We start from the raw sequence: 24,019 nt of genomic DNA on the forward strand, positions 1-24,019 counted from the left end.
CGAACGGCTTGTTCGAAAATACAACAAGGAAGTGACCGTTTATTGAAAAGGAAAATAACCACCGGATAAAACATCTCTTCCTGCCGGGGGTCGCTTCGCTCGGTCGCTGGGTGTCGGGAGGGCTGAGGTCACCGTGGACTCGCCCGGGAGCCCGTTTCTGATCGTCTCGAGGAATTCAGCTGGTAGCCAGCTAGCTAGCTAGCGATGAACACGGACGTGGAATTTCACATCAGGCAGAATTATCCGTGGAACAAGCTCCCAGCTAATGTCAAGCAGGTACCGTGTTTTAACGTTTCCTCGGGGCACGGGGAGGGGGGAGGAACACCGCGGTGTCCTGGGGGGGGGGGGGAGTTGGGGGTGAACCTGTCAATGTCACCGCGGTGCTCTCCGTCACCCCGGCAGCTGTCAGTGTCGCACGACTCGCTCCCCTCCTCTGCAGGGGATTCACCATCCAGCCGGAGCCATAGCTGACCATCACTGCTGCCTCCGCGTAGCTGCACCATCATCACATGACACGTTGTTTGATAGGTGGCGCCACACGTTATTACCGCGTGCATGTCACCTGCAAACCATATATTCACACCTTTGTGTACTATGTGGTGTGTGCTTGCTATGTGTGCATACGCATGCAGTAGCTTTATTCTGGTGTTTGGTCTGGCTGCATTAAATGTGCATCCCCAGAAAAGTTGGAAACTGCAGGGGCTGCAGATCTCCAGATACCCACTTCTTATTGTGTATCAGCTGTTTTGGTTTTATGCACCAAGTTGTTTCTCTCCAGCACTTTAACTCTACCAGTATCATGTATTCATCACAGTGTAGCTTTACTTAAATTAAGATATTAATGTTCCTCACTCTGTGTATGTAGCTGGACGTGGCACTCAAAACTGACTGGGTCTTGTAATGACACTGGCAACAAAACAGTATCTGTCATGTCATTGCTTATACCTAATCTGTTTGATATTTTGAAGTTGGTGTTAGTGCCAATATACACCCATCAGCCACAACATTAAAACCACTGACCGGAGATGTAAATAACGTTGACCGTCTTGGGACAATACAGTGTTCTGCTGGGAAACTTTTGGACGTGGCATTCTTGTGGACACAAAGGCCTTCACAATATTAGGAAGGTGGTTATAATGTTATGCCCGATTGGTGTAAATCGAGAGCACTTGATTGGTGCATCTGTGCATCTTGCGCATTTCTAAGCAACCCCGGTAAATCTGAGACCAGGGAATAACCCTGCATAGAAAAGCTGCACTTATTCCCGTAGTGAATGAGTGAGCGAATCAGGTAGTGGGAGAAAACTGTCCAATACCAAAGTAATTCTCACCTTTGTGCTTGTTTTACTCTGCAGAGTTTGGGGAACTCTCAGCGTGAGTATGAGAAACATGTGCTCCTGTACAGCATCCGCAACCAGCTGCGATTCCGCAATAACCTAGGTAAGCAAGTGTGGGCCACACAACAGCGTTTAAACACACACCTTCTAGTGTATTCACATCATGATTGTATTTAAGATTAAAATAAATAAATTAAAGTAGAATCTAGTGTAAATTGTGCATATTTTATTGACGGGTTCATTTCAGATATCACTGTGATGCATGAAACTGCAGATTACGGCGTTGATTATAATTGATCATTGCATTATCCTTAAGCATACTTGTAACGTTCAAGGCATTGATTACAGCATATTACCAGTAAAGTAATGTGTCACTGAGAATGTGTGTAATCGTCGCTAGAAAACAGCTCTTAGTAGCTGTGTAATAAAACACACTCTTGGTAATCAATTGTCCGTTTGGAGGTCTTTTTTAAATCTGCATTGATCGGGTATGGATTGACTCTGAGTGATATATGATCTGCCTGTGACCTGTGTGTGTTTACGGAGCAGTGCGCCACGTGAGGAAGGATGAGCGCAAATATTACGAGGAGCTCCTGAAGTACAGCCGAGAGCACCTGATGCTGTACCCCTACCACCTGTCTGACATCATGGTCAAAGGGCTACGAGTCACGCCGTTCTCATATTACATAGGCATCATGGAGGTGAGCAACTCATGCTGCATTGCAGAGCGGAATAGTAAATGTGGGTGTTTGATGTGGAAATGCTTAGCGTCAACCACTTTTCTGTTATCATATTCTCTGTGAGCACCTCGGCATTCAGTCATTGCTTCCATGACAATGGGCCGTGCAGACACCGAGGAACACAGCGGTAATTCTTATTGTGCAGCAGCAAAGATTTTATAATTGGTTTGGATACATCCAGTCTGTGTTCGTTTTAACTGAACAATGTCTTCAATTGTTGCATCCCTGGAAACCACTGCAGAACTGGAGGTTTCCGACAAACAAATCCAAGAAGCCATTACAATTAACAGGATTTGAGCTTTTACGGCTCCCTGCTGCTATGTGTTTTTTTTTTTTGTTCCATGGAGATTAGCTGTACCACATTATCTGGTATGCCTGAATAGAGCCACTAGAAGATTTCACTTTGTGCAGTAGTGGTGATTGGAGCTAGTATGTACAGAGGATGAATTATCTAGAATGAGGGAAGAGTGAAATTACATGATATTTGCATATCAAATACATGCGATAGCTCTAAAGTAGGTGTATTTGACAACAAGGAAGACAGATGAAGTGCGGAAAATATTCAGTAGTTCAAGAGGAGAATAAAATAGATTTCCCATGTTGATAGATTTAGCATCAGTCCGTCACTAGGTGTCAGTCAGTGTCTAGTAAAGCCTCATATAGCAGCTCAGGGAGACACAGATGACTGATCCCAGGACAAACACACCCCGAAAAAAATCTTTGCTGTTTGCTCTGCAGTCCGTTTGGGCTTCGACTGCAAGACGGCTCTCACTCACTGATAAAGAACAGTCTGTTTGAGGTTGGTGCAGCCGGGCTCACAGAGAACCAGTCTGTCAGAGAGTTTGAGCAGCCGGGTTCTCCTTGACTCCTGGCATTTCCAGTTTGATCACAAAGACCGAGGCCAGGTGTTCACACAGTGGGAAGTGTTGCTTTTCAAAAGTATGTAATTTACACATGATTGTGTGTAAGTTAGTTACCTCTGCTTGCTCGCTGATTTATTGTGTAATTTCTTTAAATAAGGCAGTTGGAAGTATTTCCATTACTTCACAACTCTGTGTTTACATACGGTGTGATACATGGAAGCCCACGTCTGACAATGTGATGAAAAAATGATCCAGTAAGTCATTATAATGAAAATCTTTCCATAATAATCATCTAGTATCTCAAAATTATGAGAAACGTTCTCAAGATATAGGGTTATCTCAAAATAATCACTGTTTTTATTCATTAATTTGAGATAATAAGTCCTTATTTTTAGTCATTTTTAAATATTGATTGATTATTTTGAGATACCATGAGATTATTTTGAGATATTGAGACATTATTTTGAGATACTATGAAATTATTTTGAGATACTATGAGATTATTTTGAGATATTGAGACATATTGAGAAACTACGAGATTATTTTGAGATACTATGAGATTATTTTGAGATATTGAGACATATTGAGAAACTACGAGATTATTTTGAGATACTATGAGATTATTTTGAGATATTGAGACATATTGAGAAACTATGAGATGGTATGAAATTATTTTGAAATATTGAGACATTATATTGCGATACTATGAGATTATTTTGAGATATTGAGACATTATTTTGAGATACTATGAAATTATTTTGAGATACTATGAGATTATTTTGACATATTGAGACATATTGAGAAACTATGAGATTATTTTGAGATACTATGAGATTATTTCGATAAACTATGAGACTATTTTGAGATATTGAGACATTATATTGAGATACGGAGTCATTATTTGAAATACTATGAGATTATTTTGAGATACTATGAGATTATTTTGAGATACTGAGACATTATATTGAGATACTATGAAATTATTTTGAGATATTGAGATTATATTGAGATGTGGAGTCATTACTTGAAATACTACGAGATTACTTTGAGATACTATGTAATTATTTGAATAAAGTTTCTCATGATGACTCGCAGGATCTTTTTTTTCATCACATTTCTTGAATATGTGTTTCCATATTGTGCCGGTGCTTGCTGCCACATTTGATTTATCTATTTTTAGCGTACTTCCCGTTTCATTAGAACAGACATGACTAACATGCTCAGGGTTCTCTCAGTTACAAACATGAAAAAAAACGCTTTAGATTTCAGCGAACTTAAAAAGGCCTTCACCCACTTTCCAACGCGTGCTAAACTAAACTTGACTGAGCTTTAATTGTGACCACTAAATTGCCAAAGGCTATTGTCAGTGTCATATTATAATAATCCGTCTCAAGCACTTAATGGAAATGGGGAGTAGAAATTAGCGCGGCTGCCGAGATCAGCTAATCCTGTTATTAATCAGAGGCAGGGGACGTACCGTAGAACTGAGAGGAAAAATGAGTTTAATTCTTCTTTCTTTTTCTCCCTTCTTTGTCTTTTTTTTTTTTTTTTTGCACCTCCAGGATATTATGAACAGCGAGAAGAGTTATGACTCCTTGCCAAACTTCACTGCTGCTGACTGTGAGTTTTTTTTTCTCAGTTCTCTCCCTCTCTCTCACACACTTTTCCGAGATCCCGTTAACCTCCCAGACTTACTGTCTCACTGTCTCTGGAGAGACGTCAGACTTTGAGAAAGGTGTGAATGAGGATCAGGAGGTCACTGATGTTCACTTCAAAATTCCTTTTAAGATCCTTAAAGGTCATTTGACTCATTCTTACTGTGTATAACTTAATCACCATCTAAGTCTAAAATAAAAATATATAATTGATAGAAAATAAATCAGTTGCTCTTTGGAGTAAGAAATGAATGAAACACATCACATATATAAAATAAATCCTTTTTCTTTGAATGCCAGCCTTTTATCCAGGAGTAGCATATGTTGTTTGTGTACCTCTTGACCGATGCGTCTGATTTTTGCAAGCCTTTTTAATTTGGTTCTGTGTTTTGCTTTCTTTTCAACTACTGGCTATTTGAATTGTCTTCAAAAGCCTTCGTGTATTTCTTTCCAATAACAAACAAATCTCATTGAGATTTGTGCTGTTTTATATTAGAAAAGGTTTTGAAACCCATTGATTTACATGACTAATGAAGAGAAGTAATTGACTTGTGTTTCCATAACCAAACCGGAGCACTCGCCCGTGGTTTTTGATCGGCTCCTATAAATCCCATTTCATGGTGAATGAATGAAAATTGCTTCTTAAAAAAAACAACAAAAAAAAAACACCTGCTGCTTTACTGTGTTACTGGCTCTCTGTGGGGCCGTGTTCCTCAGAAACGAAACCCCGAATAGGATGAGCTTAAAGCTGAACTCAAGTGCACAGGCGGTTGAAGCGTTCTTTGACTTTCTGTTGTCTAGTGGAACAGGCTTTGGCACTGGCCACTGATCGACTGAGTCCTGGCAGCACAGGACCTTCATGCTGCGGAGACAGAAGGCTGTCGGCAGGCCGTCGTAGCCGTGCTCAGAGGGGCCTCTCTCCACTAATCTCCCTGGAGGAGCTTTGGAAGAGTGTCAGGCAGAAGTGGGTGGATGGAGAGGCGGTGAGAGTGTTTGTGAAAGAGTTTCGCGTGGGTGGTTTGTGTGTTGTGTCTGAGTCTTGGTGAAACAGCAGGATGCGTATATGGGGTTCGGCCGTGTTCGGAGGCTGAACGTCCCTTACTGGTTTTTGTCTGCATTGGCAGCCGTCCCGGCACATTTTGCTCTGCCCCTTCCAGGCCCGTGCAGCACAGGCAACAGGAGGTGACTTGGTGGGATCTGGAGCCTAGATTACTCAGATGATTCAGAGAATATGTGTTGATTTAATTACAGGTAAAAATGCACAGTGGTTCTTATAATCTGTAAGTGATCTCTCTGTGCATGCTGGACGATGGATTAGCAGTGTTTTGGTTGCACTGTCTTGGCTGCAGATTTAGGACACATATTCAAAAATATTCTCATAACTCTCATATTTACCTAAATGATTCTGTCTTGTTATGACATGAGTTTAAATTTTTACTAGTGACTCTCCAATATGAGGTTAGAAATACCACAAAAAGCTAATTCACTAGCTATGCTTCCTGCTGTAAAAATCGAGAGGCATGTTAGTAGCTCAGACCAGTTACTGACTGCCCCTTCCAGGCCTGTGCAGCACAGGCAACAGGAGGTGACTTGGTGGGATCTGGAGCCTTCTCAGATCCAGATAATATCTGTTGATTTAATTACAGGTAAAAATACACAGTGATTCTTATAATCTTATAAGTGATCTCTCTGTGCACGTTGGACGATGGATTAGCAGTGTTTTAGCGCGTGTATCAGGGGATTGCCTCAGAGAAGGTGTGCGGGTATTTGTGTGGACGTAATCTCTTGGCTAAGTTCGGATGTGTAATTTCTACTAGTGATGCTCCGGTTATCCAGTATGAGGTTAAAAAATATCCCAAGAAATAAACTAATTCTCCAACTTTGTTAAATCTCAGCAGAAAAGAAATAATCCAGAGACATGACCAGTTACTGACTTGCTCTCATTCCCATCACCCCACAGGTCTCAGGCTGCTTGGCATTGGGAGAAACCAGTACATTGACCTGATGAACCAATGCCGATCCTCCAAAGTAAGATATAATTAAAACCTTCATAGTAAACAATTGGGACATTTATATAAAGCAGATCATCGGAGTCAGAAAGATTTCATGTCTGTATTTGCAATAAAACTACTGTTCATTGCACATTTATTGTAAAAGTACATGTTTTTCCAACAGCATTATAAAATATAAAAATACCTCTGTAAGAAAAACATGGACACATTTCATGGCTCCTCGGCTGATTTATTTATTTTTTCTCTCTCTCTCTTTCAGAAATTCTTCCGCAGGAAATCAGCGCGAGACCTGCTACCTGCCAAACCAGTAGAGATCTCTGTGGAGCCGTGGTGGGTGGCACAGACGGGATACATCACCGAGGACGACATAAGGGTGAGATGGAACTTTTGGCTCTTTTCTCGTCTGTGCTGATCTTTAATTTAACAATACATGTCAGGAAAACTCTAAATCGTAAATCGTACATTCCCTAAGGGGGCTTTACAATCTTTACAGCATCCTCTGCCTGTAGGCTGTTGATTGGAGACGAGGGAAGACTCTCACTCTCCCCGAAATATGAAAGAAATCTCAGGAAGGGCATCTGAGGAGAATGAATGGCACACAATAGATGCAGTTTATAATATAAACATTAGAGATGACATAATGTAAAGAGGGTGAGAACAGAATGATCCGGGAGGATTTCCAACAACAGAACAGATAAAACCTGAGCGGCTTGACCTCCTCCGTCGTCGCGAAGACCTGGAAAAGGGACAGAATACTGAAATGCAGAGGGCAGTGGAAAAAACACACAGAAGGAGAGAGACAAGAGGACAGCTAATCCTCCGGAGGACGGAGGTCCAAATAATCCGGCATAAGGCACAGAGAGAGAGAGAGAGAGAGAGAGGAGAGAGAGGTCCATCGTCCAAAAAAAACCTGAGTGAAGAAGGAGAGTGAGAGGGAGATATGCACAAAGCTTAAATAGATATTTTATTATATTATAAATGCCCTTTATACCAAAGATACAGAGAAAGGAAGGAGCAGTTTATTTTCTGCAAACTTTTATAAGCATGTATTGTATTGTATTGATTGTACTAAATGAGAGAATGATACATGCAGGATTTTAAACCCTCAGCTTTCATTGAAATTCATACTCACAACCCACCAAGCTACGTCCCATGAGCCCCTGCACTGCATGTGGAGTTCCCACATTACTAAAAATAAATGTCTATAGAGTTTCCAGCAATTCCTCTTCCCTTTCACAAGAAATATGAAAGATAAACACTGGGAAAGCTTATCACAACCACGCAGTTATGTAATAGGGATACGTATTCCTAGTGTTACTGCTACTGTGACCAAGCAATTTGTGGATGAATAAAGTTTATCTAAGTCTAAGTCTAAGTTCTTTATTTCTATTTTCCACTGGAGGTGATTTATTTTTCTTAAACTGTCATGTTTTATTATTGGGTCAAATTGCAGATCTGTTCTCAAGCGGAGAAGAAAGCCATCGATAAGATGATAGACGCTGGACCTCAGCTGGCTGGATCAATGGAGTACAACGTTGTCTTAAGTGAGTACTATAGCATACGCTAATGAGATAATAAATGGCTTTTACTCTGAATAAGAGGCGCCAGATGTTGGAGACTCAGGTCTTTCATCAGTGTCTGCTTTTGAAAGGTGGAGCGCAGGGACTGAGGTTGTGTCTGCACAGTTTAAATGTTAATCAGAGGCCGGTTGGACAGTGATGAACCTCTGCACTGGAGCGCCGGTGACTGAGTGGGAACAAATGGAATTAAATACAGGAGACGGGAGGCAATCTGAACATGAGTGGAGGTTTAATTGAGTTCCTATTGGGTGGAAAAGTTTGTGTCATAAGATTAGTTTAGTTGAACGTAGCCATTGGCAATTAGATCGACTGTGCTTCCAAAATGTATTCATTCATTTATTTATGTATTTATTTAACCACAGGCTTGTACAATCGGGGCTTCATCTACCTGGATGTTCCCATATCGGATGACAGCTGCATCTCAGGTACACCATTGTGTCATGTCACGTTGACTAAACACTGTATGTACATAAACACTGTATGTACATACATTAAGCGTGGGAACAGCGGTACTGTAATGGACTGGCACTCATCTGAATGAATCGCCCCGCTAGTGCCATTACAGATACATACAGGATTAAACAAAAGATTGCTCGTGTTGAAATGTTTGCCTCCATCTCTATCTTTCAGTGCCCCCGCTGGAAGGTTTCGTCATGAACCGCGTCCAGGGCGATTACTTTGAAACGCTCCTCTACAAAATCTTCGTGTCCATTGACGAGCAGACGAACGTAGCGGAGGTAGGCTTTAGAAATGTCTCCCATTATACTCGCCACAGTTTGTGTGTTTTTATTGATGAACTAAACCATGTTGTTTTTTTCCTCTGTGCCTCTCAGCTGGCGAACGTGTTGGAGATTGACTTGGACTTGGTGAAGGTGGGTGTCCACTTCCTCCTGCTCAGTCTATACATTACAATAGGACCCTCACACTGAGGTACACGTTTTTCATTCACACATGTGGGAAATAAGGACTCCCTTTCAGAACCAACTCTGACAAAATGAGGAGGTAATTTTCTCTGCTTTCACTGTGGCTTTGAAGAGACTTTCAGATAAACTTCCTGCCTGTCTGTGGGTTTAAAGCAGCGTGGAGACTGAATGAAAGAAAGGGAGCGGCCTTAATGTTTTGGAAAATAGGCATTTTCTGTCCAAATGCGTGATATTATTACTTTTCTGTGCTCGCGTTTTGTCACATAAATATCTATTATATCTTTTTATAAAAGTAGCTCATTGGCATTTCTGTGTTTTTTTTTTTGTTTTTTTTTTTGTCCTTGGCATTTGAAATGAAACTGAGAGCGAGGCGGGGAAAAACGGCGGGATATTATGTCGCCAACAAGTAGATATTTCAGCACAGTTTGGATACATACTCACCCAGATATATACTTGAGGGCTGCGACACACGCATCGTTTCAGATTAGATCCATCATACCGCAAAGCCGAGTGGCACCGTTCCACTCGAATTGGTGCTCGGGTTTGACCCAGTTTCCCCCAGTTTTCTATTCACTCGCTGTCAGACTCGGAGCCAAACTCCCTTGCAGCGTTATGACCTCCGGTGTGAAGAGCTGAACTCCTCCCTGTCCCTCGGTCTCATCTCATTCCCGTCGCTGAAAAGCAGCACTTAAGAGGAGTGGGCGAAGGCGGCGGAGGCAGCGGTTCTCCAGCAGAAACCCTGTAACTTCAGAGATGATTGAAGCGTCTGAGAGGTTTCCTTTGTGCCGAACTTTTCCCATCATGAGTCGAGCTGAACTTTCTCTTGCGCGTTGACGCCTTCATGGTCATTTGAAAGAAATTTCCACACGATGCTTCTTTTGATATGATAAGAGGACGACTAGTTGACCCCTGCTTTCACCTCCGGGTCACTAAGGTGCGGAAAGCAATCAAGCCCACTATCCTCGTCTGAGGTGGTCTGAATAAAACATTTAACAGCGTGGCAGATTGACGACTATATAAACGAAGGAAATAATGAAAAGGAAGGACGGCTGTTACTGGGAAGTACTGTGTTACTTGACTGGTTGAGTCAGCAGACAGTAATGACTTTTAATAATACATCCTATCGGGCATTATAAGATTTATTTTTCACACTGTGTGAATAAAATATTTGTTAAGCTGGCTGTTCATTGTATTGTGAAGTCATACATTAAATCGGAAATACTAGAAACTTGTTTAATTCCCATTAATACATGACTACTTAAACATAAATAAATCAGATAACTGTGAGCGGTCAAACTAAATTAGTAATTAGTAAAATCCTACAAGACACTTTTTCCGTTGTCATAGCTTTCGCTCATTGTCCACTTAAAGCAGACATGTCAAACTCAAGGCCCGTGGGACAATTGTATCTGTCCCGCAAGATAATATTTTATATCTATCAGCATTGGCCCGCAGGTATCTTGGGTGCGCACCATTAATACTACAAATCCCAGACTGCATTGCAATAGCTGAACTTTTGGCATCAGGCAGGTACGTCAGTCAGCTCCCCCTCCCAGCTTTATTGACAATCTCATCAGTCTCATTGTTGCCTCGTTTTATTCTGGCATCAATTCAAAGCGATAACAGCGAATTCCAATTTCAAACGGCTCGCTGAAGGAAACATTTTCACTCCCAGACTACTCATGAACAAACTGACTGCATTGCTTTTTATCAGCGTTTCTGAACTGGCAGACGTGACACACACCCTACTGAATGCAGAAAAAGCTCAAAAAGTGAGAGGCCTCTTACCTTGTTTAATCAATGAGCTTGGTTTAATTCTAAATTCTTTATTATGGCTTGTAAAAAGTTAAATCCGTATTTTTGTATGAATGATTTCTGGTAATACATCTGAAAAGACCAATTATGTCTCATTTTAAATAAACATCCATTCTGGTTGGCCTGTGATTTGGACCCAGTTCTTAATGTCTAGGTGGGAGACAGGTTGATGATATGTATTTAGTATCTTGTCTTCTTGACTAATGATGTGTATACATACTGTATATTTTATGAGGGGTGAATCATCGTTTGACTGTCTTTCTCCTGTGTTTTCCCAGAATGCAGTGTCCATGTACTGTCGCCTCGGCTTCGCTGTAAAGAAAGGCCCGGTGTTCAGCTCCGAGCAGCTCCACCCCACCTGGAAGAACGCCCCATCTGTTAACAGACTCAAGTATGTGCCGCCATCCGTTCATCAATCAGTTACATCCCACCTGAACTAGTTATTGTCGTTTTCTTTTTTATTATATTTGAAGACACCGTTGTTATAAATAAGCCCTCAAAGAAAATTAACATAATTAAAGGGACAGCCTCAAGGAGCGCCTTTTTCGTCATCTTTGACGCCATCTATGGCTGTAAATGGTAATTGCAGGAGTGTTTTTGAACCTCACTTAACAGACATCCACACTGTTGACTGTGTGACATCGCCAGTCAATTATACATTAGCTATGACTACTATCTCTAGCAGAAATATAACTTCTGTTTGAGGGAACATGCTGCGATTTTGAGCGGGAGTGTCTCCACAGACACCCAGTTCAAAAAACAAAACACCATTTTATTACCTCATTTAGTGACAGATAGTGACTTTAGAAACTTACACTGACTTGAAAGTCTTCCCGATCGCCACTTAAACTTTATAAATAAAGATTCAACCTGTCACAACAGAAACAAACTTCTGACATCATCCACAACCACAAAACGTTCAGTTAATTGTTTGGCAGTGGTGACGGCACCGTGACTCTGTACTCTGTTGCAGGAGCACCATGGACCCCCAGAAGATGCTGCTGTCCTGGGAGCAGGGCAGTCCTGTCATGGAGGGAGGCTCCTCAGCCACAGACACAGACACCACTAGTCTGGAAGATCAAGGTCCGTCTGTCCACACAAACACACACACACACACATATACAAACCAGCAGGCGAATTCCACGGTGTATGCAAATAAACACACATGCTGATTTGCGCACACAGAGCACTTTATAAATGTGACTTCAGAAGTTTGAAGCTAGAGTGCTAATTAATCCCTAAGAAAGCTCAGTCAGGCTTCTGAAAGTCATTCTCACTTTAATTGGTGTTTATCTAAAATTGTCTCATTTTTGGTCTAATTTTAATTTTGGTATGCAGTTTAAGCTGCCAATGTTGAGTAGATAAAGATGAGATATAATCATAGTGACTGTTGAGCGGCATTCACATGTAAATCAGTTTAAATTAAACCGAGAGAATACGTGATTTGGGCTGGTCTTTGTGAGCAGTAAAAGTTCTTAACAACACAAGCTAATATCTTTCAATTTAAGAAGACTAATTGACAATTAGTTGTGCTGTTACGTTAGTGTTTCTCTTCTTTTTTTTTCCCACAGCAGACACAGCCAGTGTCAGCAGTCTGAGCATCCCCGCTGCACCCACTAAGAGGATCGCCTTCCTGTTCGACTCCACCCTCACAGCCTTCCTCATGATGGGCAACTTGTCTCCGGTTAGTGACTACAGCACACTTAAAGTTAGAGGTCTCGGATCAGGGTTATCAGACTCATTTTATTCTCAAGAAAAAACATAAAATAAATGTCTGTGTTTCGTCGCACAATCAGAACCTGAAGAGCCACGCAGTGACCATGTTTGAGGTGGGTAAGCTGTCTGACGAGACTCTCGACAGCTTCCTGGCAGAGTTGGAGAAGGTGAGAACTGAAAATATAAAGTTTTATTTGTGTCATCCATTAGAACCTTTGCTCGAAAGAAGGAACACTGAGTTACTGTTCTTTAAACACTAAAAGAACAGTAACTCAGTGTAACAAATGATGTGAACATGCTCACATGAAAGTCACGTACAGCCGCACAAACTGCCAGCTGTAACATCTCAACTTGTTTTGTTCCTCTCAGGTGGAGAGCACAGCCGAGGGCGAGGCCCAGCGTTACTTTGACCACGCTCTGACCTTGAAAAACACCATTCTCTTCCTGCGCTACAACAAAGAACTGACTCAGGACCAGGGACCTGATATCCCAAATATAGGTAATTATGCAGCTACGCCGCTTATTCCCCTTTTGTGTAACCGCTATTAGCCTATATGTGTTCATTCATGTGGTGAACAACACTGTTATGAAGCTGGCATGCTGGATGTAGGTTCTCACTGCCCTCCCTCCCTTCCTTTCACAGCAATCTAAAAAAAATAGAAACTCATATTTTTGGCTACTCTCTGCACACAGTTCTCTTTGTATTGTAACTGCGTGTTTATTTTGTAGTTTTCTATCAGTAGTTGAGGTCATCTGAAGCCATTCAAAATCTCTGTACGTGATAGCAGACTGAGTGGGAGATGGAGGTCGGTGGTGCAGGCTAATTCAAAGAGGAATGTGCTTGTTCGTGTGCAAAAGAGATGCACAAAAGACACGTACGTCCGCACAGAGCACACGTTTACTTTAATCATTATATATTAATTATATTAGTATGTGCTAGTAGTTTTGTTGTCGTTCGTGGCCGTGCACATATGTGAATGCGTGCCGTAGCTCTTTGACCTTCTCCTCCGATTTCAACTTATTCTGATTTGTCATTACAGCCGTTGCTGCAAACCACTTCTGTGAAAGACTTAACCTTGTTGTGTGGTCTTAGAAAATCAATAAATATTTTTTTTAGGTTGGATCTCTTCTGGAAGCTACGAAGAAAAAGTGGATCCTCTGTTTGTGCAGACTGTATCATGGTGTCACTCGCTACTGTCTGTCGTGGCCTCTCCTGTGTCTGCATAGTTCCTCTTAAATATACTCGTTTTAAATGACCGAACACAGCGGCATACTGTGATGAGTGCAGAGTAAGCCTGTTTTGTCCAGTCCGTGCCTCTCAAGGGGGAGCGGCAGAGAATATGTCCTCCAACTCAGACAAAGCAAATCTCCATGTTGCTACTGTTGCGCTACCAGATGCTCGTTTGTATGGTTTGGCTCCATGCCTCTCTTCTGATTGTCTTATCTTTCAGTCCTCCTCAAGCTGCTGCTTTTCTGCTGAGGAGTGAGCGTCTGGCTAAAGCTAAACTAAGCTACTAATGACACAAGAGTCTAATGGCGACTGCTCATTTAGGAAGTGAAGAAGACATGTCTCACCAACAGAAATCCATTTAGTATACTTCACTTATTTTCCCCCAGATTTATTTATTTTGCTTCTTGAGTAAAATATTATAGAAAGTTGAATTTGGATTGGCATTTTCCTGCACAGAGGCATGGAGTAAATTATGGCCTTGACCACGGAGATAAATTACTGTTTTTCAACAAAGCACTCAAACTTGATCTTGTCAACGTGAAGCAGTACGAGAAAGCAACTGCTCGTCTCTGCTTTGTGGGGTAAATATAGTCGGCCCTTGCATCATACATCTGTGAAATATTTTAATTATTACTGTCAGCAGTTCATAGACAGCACTTGTCTCTTATAAACTCAGCAGAAGGCAAGACGTGATTATTAAATCCAAGGATGCCAAGCTGACACTTGTGTCCTTTGAGAGGGCGTTCTTCACGTCACATATCGGAGACACACTTTTCTTGACGCCACAACTCAGGAAGAATCTTTACTTCTGGATTTGAGCCACTGTTCCTCAGCTACGTTACTGTCTGATACATTCATGATGACCATGAAGGATCTATATTTGTCATTTGTTTCATTGAAATGGACTTATCCCTACTTTGCTTAAATTTAGATGAGGATGTACACGGATCAGGCATAACTTTATGGCCACCTTCCTAATATTGTGTAGGTCTCCCTCGTGCCACCAAAACAGTTGTGACTCATCAGAGAATGGAGATAGGTCTTCTGAGGGTGTCCTGTGGTGTCTGGAAACAAAATGTTGTTAGTGGGGGCCTTTTGGTCCTATGGATTAAGGGGAGGGGATCTTTACGGATCAGGCCTGTTCCAGTGCATCCCACAGATATTTGATCAGTTAGGGATCTAGTGAATTTGGAGGCCAGGTCAACACCTTGTGCCGTTCTTCATGTATTTTTAGTTGTTCCTAAACTGCTTTTGTGTGTCTGTGTCAGGCTGCATCCTGCTGGGGATGGCTGCTGCCATTAAGGAGTGTTATTGCTATGGGGTGGGGGTGTCTGGTCTGGTCTAGGTGGGTGGTACATGTCTAATTAACATCCACATGAATGCCAGGTCCAAAGGTTTCCCAGCAGAACATTTTATTGTCACAAGATGGTCAATGTTATTTACTTTTCCTGTCAGTGGTCATAATGTTGTGGCTGATCAGTGAAAGTTGGTCTATTGTTGGTCAGGTAAATATACAGCAGATAGATAGCTTAACTTAAAAAAAAAGGGAGAATGTAAAGAGGAGGAAACGGTAAGACGGAAAGTGAGAGCCACTTTAAAAGAGACGGAGCAGTTCAAATTGCATCCATCTGGCTTAATCATTTGTTCGTGGTTCCTTAGTCTGTTCTGAAAAGAAGTTGTGACTTTTCCTTGTTTTTCCCCTCGCTAGGTTTCCCTTTGGACATGTTGCGCTGTGAAAGCCTGCTGGGTCTGGACCAGGCCACCTGCAGCCGTGTCCTCAACAAGAACTACAAACTGCTGGTGTCAATGGCACCGCTCAGCAACGAGATCAGACCCATCAGCAGCTGCACGCCTCAGGTATGACGCCTGGTGGGGCTGCGTGTTGTGCGTGTCTAAAAGTGTGTTTAAGGCAGGTAATGTGTCTGTGCTCGGTTTGCTGGTGTTTGTCTTCTCTCCCAGTGTACACATTTGCGTGCCCAGAGTGATTTGCGACCGTGTGTGTGCTTTGTGAGTGCTCATCAGTTGCCCCAACAACAAGGCAACACAAAGAAGAGAGAGAGAGAGAGAGGGAGGAAGGGACTCGAGGCTCATGAGTAATTCCTGTGCCTGGAAGCGCTCCAGCTTTCTAGCTGAGCTCAGAGGGACAGAAGGAAAGACGTTAAACTCTTGTTGTGCCGTTCACGCTGTTGCTTATTCTCTCACTGCTGCGACGCAGTCAAGTGGAATGCCATGAGTTCTGCTGTTTGTTTTCTGCTCGCATCTCTAATAGCAGCTTCAGTTTCTCGTGTGACAGAAGAAGAGCAGACACAGCTACTCTCATGTGTGAACTGAGATGGAAAACCATGCAAGTGTACATGTGCATGCATTATCTCACCCTTGCGTATGTACACATGTGTGTATTTGCTTTCTCCTTGCAGCACATTGGCCCAGCCATCCCCGAGGTGAGCTCCATCTGGTTCAAGCTCTACGTGTACAACGTGACCGGCCAGGGCCCGCCGTCTCTGCTGCTCTCCAAAGGCTCCAGGCTCCGCAAACTGCCGGACATTTTCCAGGTTAGCGCAAACTAATGATTAATCCGGTGCGGAAGCTAAAAGCGAAGGTACACGGTTGAATGAGTCAAAGTGTACCGCAGGTAGAAGAAAGCTCTTTGAAGTCCGATAAGAAAGGCCACACAGCAGCAGGGCCGGGGTAATTTTTCATTCATCTCTGTCGTCCTTTCAAAGTTTTGACCTTGCCGTCAGTTAGACGGGCAGGTAATCAGAGCACTGGCTGCCTCCTTCGTCCTCGTCAACCTTCATGTCTTGGCGACGCACCTGGTGCATCACAGGCGTACTTCACCTTGCACCTGCAATTTCCTCCTCTGAGGCTTCCTGGTGGGCTTGGAATTTTTTTTATTATCCTGGGAATGTGAGACGAGAAACAAAAAGGGAATTGATGCAGCGAATCTCCAGGGGGGAGAGTGTTATTACTGTTATTATTATTCTAATGTATCACTGTATGAGAACAATTGTCCTGTATTTTTCTGTTCATTTGAACAGTTTCCTCTACAACTTCCAAAGCTGTAGGAAAAACCACACTCTTCAGACCTTCATTGCTTTCAGAGCAGAAAATAATTAACCAAACAGAAGAGGAAAAAAATGACTTTCATCCATGCAAATTCCTTGGCATATAAAATCGGCGGCATGGTGGAACTTTAATTACTTTAATCCGTTAATGTTGGCATAGTGGGAGGTTGACAAGATGACATGTCAATTGGAGTAAAGAAAGGTTTCTCTCCTTCTTTTTTTTCTTTCTTCACCTCAGTGTGTTTTTTTCCTAATCTTTTACTTTGGCTGACATTTACCAGTGATTTTGTCTACCCTATTTATTTTAATTTATAAAGCTTTATGTTCTGAGAAAATGACAATATAAACTAAAATAAATGTGAGTCGAGTTATTATTATTGGCTGTGGAAGGATGCAGAGCTGAACAGTTATTTTTTTTTCTCCTCAGGTGTACGACAGGTTGTTGATCACTTCCTGGGGTCACGACCCCGGAGTCGTCCCCACGTCCAACGTGCTGACAATGCTGAACGATGCCCTCACGCACTCTGCTGTTCTCATACAGGTAAACTCACACATGCGGGCGGGAGTTTGTCTGTCGGGGCTTTCAGAATTATCTTAAACCCCTTTCGAACGTGATTATCGTTACGAGTGGGGAGTTGGGAGACGAAGTATTCCCCGAGGTCATTTAGCTCATCTTTGTGAATGTGGAATAGGGTTTGTAGTACATGAACACTTTAGAGGATCAACTGGAACAGAAATTAAAAGAAAAAACCTAATCCATGTGAAGCTTCTCAAACACGTTTTCTTCAGTAAAGTAATCCTGTGGTAGTTGTAGATTTACATCCAGGGGTACATCCATAAAAAAGTACTGGTAAGAGCTAATTTAGCATACGTTTAATTGCACAACATGTGTACAAAAATGGGAGGCTAAAGGCTTTCTGCATGTCATTCCCTGGCTTTCTTACTCATCTATCTACCTAAGAAAGGCCAATAGTCTTTTTAAAAAAAAGAAAGAATAGCTTTTTGACATTTATTTTACCTTGTGGTTGTTTCTGGCTCTGTAACGTTGTCTAATTACTCATATTTATACTGTGAAATCACTGTGTTTAAGTATGAACCATGGGCCGTATGTGCCGTCGATGATATAAACGTATGCGTTTGTAACGCTCAGGGTCATGGCATGCACGGCCACGGAGAAACAGTTCACATCCCGTTCCCTTTTGATGAGGAGGACCTGAAGGGAGGTAAGAAACTGTCTGTACATCACTCCAAACAAAACACTGAAAAGTGAATATGGCACTTGATAATGGATGTTTATTGACATAGGACAGGGATCTTAAATGATAAGTAGGCAAAATATGTTTTTTTCTTAGGTGAGAACATGAAACGATGATTCTTCTTCATTGTCACAAAGCATTTTTGAGAAAGCATAGATTAGATCCGCAAATTAGAAGGGCTGGGGGATGGATGGCGACAATCCTGTGATCAGTGTTAGTGAACTGTGCGCATGGACGCTAAATAAAATGATCTGCGTTAACATGCCCCAAAACTTAAAGGCCCTGCCCTCTGTGGAGTGTTGAATACACCTGAAATACAACAGTAGAAGAAGAAGAAGGAGCAGTGTTTTCCCCAACTTTAGTGGCAACACTGAATTCATTAAATAGGAGAAGATGTATAAGACTGAATTGGGTTTTCAACACCAGTCCCTTCATCGATTCCAGTTTTATTCATCTTCATCTTCAACTCGTCGTTTTTGATAACGCCTGGTTTCTGTCCCTCCCAGACACTTGTCACATCACCAGATGTTTACCGTACACTGGGGCAAACATGCAGACATTATTATCTAATTGACTTGATTCTCAAAGGTTTACACCACCCATCTCGATTTGAATGAAAATTGCTTCCAGTCAGGCCCGATGGAGACAGTCTGTTCTGATCGATGTGGTTGTGTGGTACTAGTGTCCACAGGAGACACTGTCCTTGACTTTCCATGCTTCCATTCTTTTAGCTGAGAAGAACTACCTTTACCGACATATAAACATTTCATAAACGCACTAATGAGCCCACGTAGGAAGTCAGATGTCTATTGATGTAGCTGTCAGTTGTCCCCGCATCCATCCATCCACCCATTTTCTGCTTCTCATGTGGAGTTGTGTCGTAGAGGCCTCGGGCTAAGCAAATTTAGTCCAGATGCCTCCCCAGCTGTGTTTCTCCGGCTCCTCCGTGCGTTTCCGAACCAGATGAGACGTATAATCTCTCCAGCATGTTCTGGGTCTACCTCTGCGTCCCACACCAGTCAGAGGTGCCCAGAAAACCTCCTGCGGAAGAAGCCAAATCCTGATCAGAAGCAACAACAACAGTCTCAAGTGGCTCCTTGAGACGCAGAGGAGCAGCAGCTCTTTTCTTGACGTTTGAGCTCCTTAACCCTCTCCGAGTCAGTTTAGCTCCCAACTGTGGATAATAAACATTTAAAAAGGACATAAATAAACACTTAACACATCCTTATAACTGCTCAGAGTGGCACGTCCATATAGGGATTATAAATTATAACTGTAGGGGTTAAAGTGGCTACATAACATTAAAAATAAAGTATACTAGTGATGACAGGAGTGTTGTCAGTGTCAGGATGTGTACAAATAATTATGTCAAGCTGTGATCCTCCTCTGCCGACTCAAGTATTCAGTGTTTTTGGCTTCAAGGGTTTTAACTCGTCAAACATCATAAGAAGGATTTGAATTCTCTGAAATCCTGTCTGGCTTTACAGTAACATCTGAGTCTCATCCCCTTAATACGTTCTTTCCAGAATAAAACAACCTTTGGGAAAACGTCATTCACGCAGCTTTGTCTTTGCAGTCTCGTCCATCGTTCACGATCTCATTCCACTTGTGTTCTCCTCCCCGTGCAGAGTTCTCCTACTCCAACATGTGCGTGCACAAGGCGCTGCAGAAGCTGAAGGAGTTCGTGGACCTGGAGCACCAGTGTGGCTACATCACCATGCTCAACTCCAACAACCGGCACCGCCGCAGGCCCAGCGACAGCACTGAGTGCAGAGGTGAGAGGGGACGGAGGAGACACGGGTGGATTAGTGACGATGTCCTCGTCTGTGATGGCCATCGACACCGATGGCGCAAATTGGATAAATATCGCTCACGGTCCAGTTTAATTATGCTGTTTGTCTGCGTAATTGTTTCTTTTATTGCGATAGCCTTTGCTAATGGACGTGGATCGAACAGTCTTAGCCTTTACCTTGAGACTGGACCTTGATGTTGATCAGGCGTAGGTTTTATTTAACGCACGTGTTTATATTTGCAATGCTGCACGAATTAACCTCCAATATATATCCTGCACACGGTGTGAAAACAATTTACAAATATGGACTTTAATTGAAGCCTTTTCCCAGCTGTAATCTGACTGTGATCGGTCTCCTAGAAACAATCCCTCAGTGCTTTAATGCAGATTTGTTGCCTCTCCTCAAGGAGACACTCATCTCGGTGGAGGCCTGGACACCAACGGCAGCACTGAGTCCTTTGAGCTTGTGACAGAAGAGAACAACGGGGAAAGCAAAGTAAAGACAGACAGTAGGTGTACTTCTTTGGTTAATGCATTATTTATTTTTTCCACTGGAAAATCTTCAAGCAGAACTCAATCAGACGTGTGTGAGTCGGCAGAGAGAGACTCGAAACCGGGACGTCCTTCTCGCTGTCTGGTGTTTTAACATATGTCCCGCCTGTTCCTCCTGTCTCCATCCAATCTCTTTGTTTCAGTCCTTTCATCTGAAGACGAGTGGGTCCCTCTTGAACTGTGCTTCGGCATGCCCCTCTTCAGCTCCGAGCTCAACCGCAAAGTGTGTCGAAAGATCGCCTCGCACAAACTGTTCAGCAACGAGAGGTGAAACGAACAAACAAAAACCCACAATAAAAATATGTCACGTCAGTTTAGTTTGAACCACTGAGAGGAGTGTAGGTGTGTGTTGCAACCGTGGTAGATTCAATCTTTTTTTTTTGTTTGTTTGTTTGTTTGTTTGGTTTCAGCCTTCAAGAGCTGCTGTACTCCAGCCGGAAGCTTTCGCTCAAGGTGCTGAGCTTCGTTCAGTCATTCCAGGTAAAAGCGCTCTGCCGTTCGTTGAGTTCGACACTGATTAGAATAGACGTTGATAGTAATTTAAGCATTTATCATTTGATTTTTGAGATTTGGGGCTACTTTGCTTCCATAACGTGTCTCCTTTCAGACTGGTGGAGATAAAATGTCCAAATTACAAATGCAACTCTTTATTTTAATGCATTTTATCTGTTCATCCATCCAGAAATTCATAAATTTGTATAATTACTAATTGGTTCTTATTTTATTAAATAATATCAGACTTTTCTATTCATAAAGTCTTTCACAAAACAAAAACTAGGGAAGTTTAATTGTGATATCTATTAGTTAAAATAGTAATAATCCAATAAAAACATACTGAATCTTTAAATACTGTTTTTTCTCATATCTCCGCTACACTAGCACCAAACTTTACTGTATATTCTGAAGGTTTTTAAAGACGTTCGTTCATATATTATTTATAGCTTCAACACTTTATTCCAAAACAACATGGCAAAAATCCCTTCAGCACAAAAAAAAGCTCACATTTAACCTGAAAACTAAAAATATTCACGTTTAAACATAAAATTTCAGAAAATCTCAAAAGTAATAAACAATAATTTAAGTAATCAACTGAGGAAGTTTTGTTATTCCCATGTAATCTGGATTAGACAGGGAAAAAAGCTACAAATTTGGTATTTTAGAATAAAATAGAGTGATAATATTTAAGCTGTGATCTAGAAGAGAAAAGATTTTCCAATAACAATCTGAAAACACTTATCAGCGACCTTCACTGCTCATTTCATCTGTTTTAAACCAGCAGTAGTTAAATCGTTTTATTTCTATTTAGTAGACCTCCCCAGACAGGAACTATTTAACTTCCTAACTCATCCTTTTTATAGAAACATATCCTTGTCCCGCATGTCCTCCTCCCCGCCTTGTGTCCTGATCTGTAATCTCTGCCCCGTGTTCGCAGGACGGCATCCAGCCCTGCGACCTGGACAACGGCGTGTCGAACCCTCTCAGCCAGCCGCCGGCGGAGTCCGGCGTCCCCCTGCCCGCCCTCAACCTCCTCTTCAAGGACGGGCAGCTGAGGGAATGGAGCGGGCGGGCCCCTCCTCCTCTGGACATCTCAGCCCTGCAGAAAGACCAGCCCACATAAACCAAAACTTCCGGATTCGACGGAACCGGCGTCTCGACGGAACGGACCACCCTCTTTTGCAGCGTCACGCCTCGCCGAGGAGATCCCTCTCCGTGGTCCGGCCGCGCGTCTTCATCTCCGATCACAAGGAAACGCCCTCATAAGCATTCTCGTCCGTCAGTATCAAGTCAAGGAAAAATAAGCCCTGTCAGCACTTTGTCATTAACCTACTGTATGAGGAATCATCCTTGCCAACACTAGTACCAACCCCCCCTTTTTTTCGCTGTCTCCCCCTGTGATTCCTCGTATCCGTAGCAAGGCAGTGTTATCTCTTAGAGTGGTGCTATTATCACAATATATAACATAACAGATGCAGGTAAAGAGCATTGAACCTGGAAGACCGTTTAACTGGAAACGGAAGCTTTCCACCCTCCGACCCATGGGTGTTTTGTGATCCTTTCAGATCAGAGTGTGAAGTGGTTGATATTGTGTAGATGTTCTAAAAAAATGACCCTCAGAATAAACATGGAAGTGTTGAACAGATTTCTTCAGGAATCATTTTAACATTATGCATAATCTAGGACCAGAGTCTCTGGACTTGCTGGGTAGTGACACAGACCCCGCCGACCTCCCCGTGTTGTCTCATGTTTAGTGATCTGATGCATGATACTGTCGCACAACTCGTACCATAACGGATACAAAAAAAAATAATTCCTTGTAATCGATATTGGGGGCATTTATTATTTGCACTGTGCAGCAGGATTCCTCCAAACCTGTGGTTGAAGTAATGTCGTAATTTTTATTTTTTATTTTTATTTTTTTTTTTTAAAATTGTTGGATCAATTGCAGCAGTGTGCACGTGATTTTAAAGTTACCAGAAGGAAGCATTTTTTTTTTTTCTTGTGGAAATGGTTAAAATTGACTGGGCATCTCAGACTCTGCTGTTTTTTTTTTTAATCATTTATTGTAATTTTTTCACACCAAAGATCATTTCATCTTCTCTTCATTATGATTTTTTTTTTTTTTACTTTTTTGCTGTCTTTTATCTTGCTGCCTTATTTCGCCAGCCAATCAGAGCTCAGCTGATTTGCTTTAGCTTTTTTTTTTTTTTTAATCGTTAGTTTCATTGCATGCATTTGATTGAGCGCATATAACTAATAAAAGCACTGGGTCACAAACCGCCGACCTCCATCCCATGATCTAGCGAGTCCACTAGAATAATAAAACGTTTAGATGTGTGTGTTTGACCCACGCCTGCAGCCTGCCAGCACCTCTCCCTCTCTCCCTCTCTCTCTGGATCATCTCCAGCTTGGCCGGCCCGCCACGCTCTCCAAGGGATTCTGTTTACGCCATGTTTTGAAGGAAGGGTTGGACTGTGGAGGGGAGGGGGTGGAGGGAAATGCTAATTCTTTGCTCAACTTCTCAGAGATTCAGTGGCCCCCCAAAAAGTGTCTGAAAGCCCGTCATGAATTTTCTAGCGTGGCTCTGAAAATACTTTTATTGAATTTAAAATGAAAACCCCTTAGAGTTTTTTTGTTTTTCTTTTTGTTTGTTTACAGGAATCTCCCCCTCAGAAGTTTTTGACCCACTTGTGGTAGCTGTTTCTTAAAACGTGACGCTCGGATAGAAAAAAGAAAAGAAAAAACAACAAAAAAAGCGGTCCTGTTGAAGCATGATGACTGTGTAGAAACTGTCGTGTGTGTGTTGTGTGTGTGTGTGCGTGCGTATCGTACACCTCAGTGGTGTGTTTTTAACACGCGCCTACCTTTCACAATAAGAGCCCCCCCCCCCCCCAGTCCTGCCTGCCTGTCTGTTCTCTCTAACCGCAGTTACTCAATTCATCCCAACAACCCCCCGTCCCCTTTGTCCTTCCACAGGTATACGCC

General features: G+C 42.3%; 1 protein-coding gene across 1 annotated transcript; it reads left to right on the forward strand.

Annotated features, from left to right (window-relative positions):
- On the forward strand, positions 1-22,676 carry fam91a1 (family with sequence similarity 91 member A1). Its single transcript, XM_084563348.1, has 24 exons — positions 1-276; positions 1,355-1,439; positions 1,886-2,037; positions 4,502-4,559; positions 6,555-6,622; positions 6,866-6,979; positions 8,060-8,150; positions 8,549-8,611; positions 8,817-8,923; positions 9,020-9,058; positions 11,203-11,315; positions 11,898-12,007; positions 12,496-12,608; positions 12,721-12,807; positions 13,010-13,139; positions 15,580-15,728; positions 16,289-16,423; positions 17,364-17,477; positions 18,087-18,159; positions 19,821-19,967; positions 20,392-20,493; positions 20,680-20,803; positions 20,947-21,016; positions 21,969-22,676. The coding sequence occupies exons 1-24, from the start codon at positions 205-207 to the stop codon at positions 22,152-22,154; spliced, it is 2,502 nt and encodes an 833-aa protein (XP_084419474.1). The 5' UTR covers positions 1-204; the 3' UTR covers positions 22,155-22,676.
- Positions 22,677-24,019: the final 1,343 nt, after the last annotated feature.

This window comes from Chelon labrosus, assembly GCF_963514085.1.
Source record: "Chelon labrosus genome assembly, chromosome: 16".
NCBI lineage: Eukaryota > Metazoa > Chordata > Actinopteri > Mugiliformes > Mugilidae > Chelon > Chelon labrosus.